The sequence below is a fragment of the Elephantulus edwardii genome, unplaced genomic scaffold (assembly GCF_000299155.1).
Source record: "Elephantulus edwardii isolate Elephantulus edwardi_28Jun2011 unplaced genomic scaffold, EleEdw1.0 scaffold00286, whole genome shotgun sequence".
NCBI lineage: Eukaryota > Metazoa > Chordata > Mammalia > Macroscelidea > Macroscelididae > Elephantulus > Elephantulus edwardii.
Window position 1 is genome coordinate 110,481 of NW_006400036.1, and position 6,129 is coordinate 116,609.

At 39.1% G+C, this 6,129-nt stretch overlaps 1 protein-coding gene across 1 annotated transcript in view; it reads right to left on the bottom strand.

The window, feature by feature from the left end:
• Nucleotides 1–762: 762 nt before the first annotated feature.
• LOC102877367 (zinc finger protein 18-like) overlaps nt 763–6,129 on the bottom strand; it is a 21,045-nt gene continuing 15,678 nt past the window's right edge. Inside the window, exons 6-8 of the mRNA XM_006900510.1 lie at nt 1,841–1,944; nt 1,289–1,479; nt 763–1,141 (exon numbers count right to left, since the gene is read on the bottom strand). Coding sequence (XP_006900572.1) covers nt 763–1,141; nt 1,289–1,479; nt 1,841–1,944 — 674 coding nt within the window. The remainder of the gene's footprint in view (nt 1,142–1,288; nt 1,480–1,840; nt 1,945–6,129) is intronic.

Here is a 6,129-nt window from a genome sequence, read left to right on the forward strand (position 1 = left end):
AATGCACAGATGGAACAAAGTTTGCAAGTGGCTGTTAACAGTGTGGATTTTGGTATAGGGAAATTCAGAATGATCAACTGCAAAATTCCTTATCCTTTTCAAGTCTAAAAAGCCACCTTGTGAGGCCTTGAGATTTCTAAGGGGAAAGGAGTATTAATCACAGGGTTGCACAATTTGATGGGTGAAGGGAAGGATGGATAAAGGAAATGAGAAAGACTGGGTGTGAAAAACAAAGTATATGAACTTTCTAAGTAAACCAGTATAAAATAAAATATTCTTTTAAGCACATCCCTCCAAAAAGAAATTACAACTGCTCTGTTAGAAGAAGACATGAAGCTCATTCCAAATGCCCAAATCTAACTTCCAAGTTCAAAAACAACTGAAGGTAGGTTCTCAGTTTTCAATTCATGAAAATAGACATAGACAGCAGATATTTAATTCAGGTGATTCCAAAGTTCAGTATTTGTCACCAAACAAAAAAGGGCTAAGAGAGTCTGGCTCTGGAGAGAACATCTTTCCCAAATGTGATCTCTGAGATCTATCAAAACTTTAACTCCTGCTGACACTTTTCCCACAGCAGGAACATTTACAAGATTTCTCTATTGTGTAGACCCTCTGATGTCTAATAAAGTTAGACATATGATGAATTAAATTCTTTTCACAGAGGGGACATTTATGATTTCTATCCTGTGTGGAATCAGTGGACTCTAAAAAGAGCTTGTACTGTCAATGAAACTTTTCTCACAGAGGACATTTATAGAGTTACTCCCCTGTGTGGACCTGGTGGTGTCTGTTTAAGCTGCACCTCTTAATGAAACTCTTTTCACAGAGAGGACATTTATAGGGTTTCTCTCCTGTGTGGACCCACTGGTGTCTATTAAAGTCAGACCACTGCATGAAATTATTTCCACAGAGAGGACATTTATAAGGTTTCTCTCCTGTGTGGAAATGCTGGTGCTTTTTAAAGGAAGACATCTGAATGAAACTCTTTTCACAGAGAGAACATTCATAGGGTTTCTCACCTGTGTGCAGCCGCTGGTGTGTATTTAAAGTGGACCGCCGAATGAAACTTTTTTCACAGAGTGAACATTTATAGGGTTTCTCTCCTGTGTGTATCTGTTGGTGTCTACTAAAGTCGGACCTACGAATGAAATTCTTCTCACAGAGAGGACATTTAAAGGGTTTCTCTCCTTTGTGGACCCACTGGTGTATATTTAAGGTGGTCCTGTAAGCGAAACTCTTTTCACAGTGAGGACATTTATAGGGTTTCTCTCCTGTGTGGACTCACTGGTGTCTATTAAAGTGGGATTTGTGGAGGAAACTCTTTTCACAAAGAGGACACTTATAGAGTTTCTCTCCTGTGTGGATTTTCTCATGGTGGCGTAATCCGGAAAAGTCCCTGAAACCTTTCCCACAGTGATCACACTTGCAAGGCTTCTCTCCTGTATGGATTCTCTGATGCTTCATAAAGTCTGAACTCTGAAGAAGGGGGGCACTGAAAATATGTCTTTCCAGTGTGAGTTCTCTGATGACACACAAGCTCAGAATTTCTATAGAAGGTTTTCCCACACTCTCTGCAGCTCAGGAGCTTCTGGGGTGTCCGAGGTCTCAGCTGGTCCTTCTGTGGGGCCTCTTGCTTTTCTCTGAGTAACAACCTAGATAAGTCTCTCAGGTGAGAATCAGGCAAATGCTGGTCTAGCTGTTTCCCAGAAACCCATTCCTGAGGAGAGAGCAGCTCCTGTCTCTTCTTACCTTGGAGGTGTCCCTCTATCTTAGGGAGAAAATCTCCTTCTCTAAAGCATCTTTGTTCATTCTCACCAAAGAAGCCACTTGAAGATACCTGAGGATGGGCCTCTCCTGAGATGTGACAAGGGACATCTGGAGGCTGTTGGTCCCAACAGGTTTCCAAGTTTAGATTCTCTTTGCTGTTCTCCTGCTTCTCTCCTAAAAGAAGAAGATTTGAAACACTGCAGTCAATTTTATACCCTGATTTCTCCTTCATATGGCAAGTAAAGAGCATTAATTCTTTTTACCAAGAAGGTATCAATGAGGAAAAGGATAAAAACCAACATGCATACAGAAAGCCAGGCCCTAAATTTACTGCTCCGCATTCCAGATTAAGTTTTCCACTTTTGAGCTAGGAGAATTTCTGAAAAACGAACCAGGGTGCATATAAACTTTATTGGCTCCCCTAGAAAGAAAACACATAAAGTTGTACTGCAAATACAGTTCTTTATTATACCTGAAATAAAAGAAAGTAAATATGCCATTCTTAAGTTTTATGGACATTCTTCCAATTACAAATAATCCAACAATTCATCAAATGTCATAAATCTGTCTTTTTATCATTAGAAAGTTTTACTGTTTTGAAGCCATAGTACCAAACTGATTATGTTCAGGTGTGGTTTAATCTAACATCTATCTCTATTATTAACTCCTAGAAAAGATTAAAATATATTTCTTATTCTGACATTTGTTTTGGTTAGTATTACTATATATGACACACACTTTAGATTTCTGGGTTGGCAGTAGAACTCATTGTCATACGTTTGTCCACTCTTTTACTACCGGAGATCTAAAGTAGCTGATTATCTTTTCATATACATATTAGTGTCTTTCAAGGCTGACAATGCTTAAGAGCTAGGCCTAAACTTGCTAACTGAACATTTCTTTTAAATGTCAAAGGCATTTTCTCTTGCCTTAAAAGAAGGTTTATAAATAATGTTTTGCAAGGGTTGAAAAATGGCCCATCTTGGAATTGTACTGCACATAATTGTTTAGAAATTCTCAAACTGTTGAGAAATAATGTCCTGTTTTTACTGGTATATATAGTGGTATAAAAAGCCATTTTTCATCTTCAGTTTTTCTCTGCATTTCTGATTAATATCTTAAACAAGGTTCCTTCCAAAGAAAAGACTGTATCCCCATCTATGCACGGTAAGGCTCTGGAGACCAGTTACCAACTGATCGATGCTTTTCTCCTATGCACAACACTCTAGTGAGTCAGAGTAAACTGTGCTCCACAGGGTTTTCAGTGGTTGAGTTCTTCCAAGGAGATAATTAGGCAGTTTTTGGAGGCTTTGTTTCTTGGACTCATGTTTGACCTTTCAGTTGCAGCTGAGTGTTCTAATGGTTCTCATTATTCAAGGCTTGAAGCTCCACATACCTACTGTCAGCCAATTTCTGGAACAACTGTGCTATCTTGTGGAATAACTGTTGACCATATAGGTATCAAGTGATTTTAATTTTAGTGTTTGTAATTTGGTTAGGTGAAAACTTGCTTTTCATTGTTTTAACTTTTACTTCCTTAGGTATTCAAATATGAAACTACTGTTTACTTTTCATGCTTCATGACTCCTCTCCATTTTTCATTGAAAAAGTAATATTTTAGGGAGCTCTGGTGGCCTAGTGGTAAGAAGCTGCACTGCAATCCCGGAGGTACATGGTTCGAGTCCACCAGATGCTCTGCTGGAGAAGGAGGGGCAACCTCTTCCTGTACCAGTTAGATCTGATTTGACAGTACACACACAAAATAAAAAAATTTTAGGAAAAAGTAGTGTTTTTAATCAATTTTAATTCTTTCCAAATGAGATTCAAATAGGTAATAATCTGTAAGATTCATGGAAACTTTTCTACCAATTTGTGTAACTTTGTAGTAGTTTTACATACAGAGAGGTCTTGATTTTTTTAATAAAAATATTAATCTTTTTTATATTGTTTCTGTTGACTTGTATTTAATATTTATATTTTACATTTAAATTCCTCTCCTCATTCAATCATCAATTATACTTTAAAAATTTTTTTTTTTTAAATTTTATTATTTTGTGTGTGTGTGTGTACCATCAAACCAGATCTGACTGGTACATGAGGAGACTGTCCCTTTTTCTCCAGCAGAGCATCTGGTGGATTCGAACTGTGTGCCTCTGGAACTGCAGTGCAGCTTCTTGCCACTAGGCCACCAGAGCTTCCTTAAATATATACTTTTATTTTCCTATTTTATATTTTTTTAGGGTTGTATCTTAGTAGTGCCGTTGGTTGCCATCCAGTTTATTCTTCCTCATATCAACCCCAAGTGATAGAGCAAAGCTGTGCAAAAGCATTTGCTTCGCTGCAATATTTATGTTGTTGTTGTTGTTAGGTGCCGTCGAGTTGTAGATGACTCATAGCGACCCTATGAACCAAAGGCCCGAGCACTGTTCACAGGGTTTCCGGAGGCAAGCCATTTTGGACGTGGATGCTGCTTCTGCTTCCAAGCTTGTTTTAATCTGGGAGCTCCACCAAACATTGTCCACCATGGGTGACCACTATCATATTTGACACATGAGTGTCACAGTGCTTAGCATCACAGTAGCCACGAGTTACTTCTGTACAGCAATGCACAGACCTGTGTTAGTATTTTACCTGTTTAACACAACTGCTGTGTATCGCCTCTCCACAAAAATGATTCCACACAAAACACTGGTAAATGGAGAAGAGTTTATCTCTGGTTTCTCTCTCTTCCATCACTTTGTCGTCCTCAGAGTCGCTCCAGGACACGTAGTTGTCCTGGTTCCGATTACTGTACTACTCCAAGCTCTCAAACTGCTGCCGCTTGTACAACTTGTACTTCCGGAGAATCTCCAGCAGCCCGATGACTTTGGGCATCACAAACTTGAGGTCAAGTGAGGCAGGGGAGAAGTGCTCTTCACTGAGGGCAATATTTATAGTAGTTGATTATTAGATCTTTCTCCCTCAGAGGTGCTGAAGAAGTTTAATACACCAGCCTTGTGGTTATGCCATCATGATTCCTTATTTTGGTATAAAACTTAACTCCCTGCCACTGAGTCAGGCCCAACTCACGACTTACATACTGGCAGATGTTCAGACTACAATTCACAGAGGAGGAAAGTGCACATTTTTTCTTCCTCAGAGCAACTGGAGTATTCTCCTAACCACTTTAGCAGAAGACTCTCTACCCAGCAGGCCACCAGAGCTCCCTTATTGGAGTATAAGACATAATAAAATCCAAGACAACTTCTTGCCCCACACTTTTCCCATGTTACTCATTCAACAATGACTTATGTCGACTTATTTATTATTTCCCTTTTCATATAAGAACACATTACATTCCTACTACAGGTTACTTTGTCTTCCTAGGCTCCCTTTTCAAATCCACTGATCCATGCACCTATTCTCACATCAGCATCACAATGATCTTTCTATTCTAATTATCTGACTTTTATAATACAACTGACAACCATTTGCTCTTCAATCAATTCTGACTTAAGTTAGCCCTTAGTGTGTTAGAGCAGAAATATGCTCCATAACATTTTAAATGGTCAATTTTTCAGAAGTACTTTTATACTAAGGGCACCTTGAGTAAACTCAAATTTCCCCTTTTTGGTTATCATCTGTACCAGCTAGTGGTAACGTTTTACTACAATCAATTCTTCATATTTTCACATCTACCATACAGGCCTTTTGTAATTTTAAAACATTTTCTACTATTATTGCCTTCTGAATTCTTGTACATACACTTAAGGTTTACACTTAAAATCCTAAGAAATAAAGAGAAAAAACCCTAAGTGCATTCTGACTGGCAGTCTAAGTCTCGAGTTGTGGAAGCTCACTCATTTGCTGGCCTGCTCTGTGTGCTCCTCTTTCAAATAACACATGTACTCTCACCTCTGACTTCTGTGCTTGGTCCAGTCTAGACCTGTAATCCTTTTTATCCAGAGTAACCTGTATGGGCAACCTAATTAATCTCCCTAAACGAAATTTTTCTTCCTATATTTTTTCCTCTTTGCTGTTATCCGAGGTGACCTTGCCCAGTGCCGCTTCCTGTCCTCCTCTCTGGCAGGCTTTTCCTGGGTTTTACCTGAGATAACAGCAAAGAGGCGTCTTTCAGGTAAAACCCAGGAAAAGCCTGCCAGAGAGGGAGGACAGGAAGCGGCACTAGGCAAGGTCACCTCTGATAACAGCAAAGAGGCGTCTTTCAGGTAAAACCCAGGAAAAACCAAAGGAAAACATAATGTACACAGGACACGTCAACTTCCCTTGGAGACAGTACAACTAAACTTAAGAGACACTGGTCAAAAGGAAAAAAAAGTGTCAGCAGTTGACGTGTTTGGAATCACAGAAGCCAAGAAA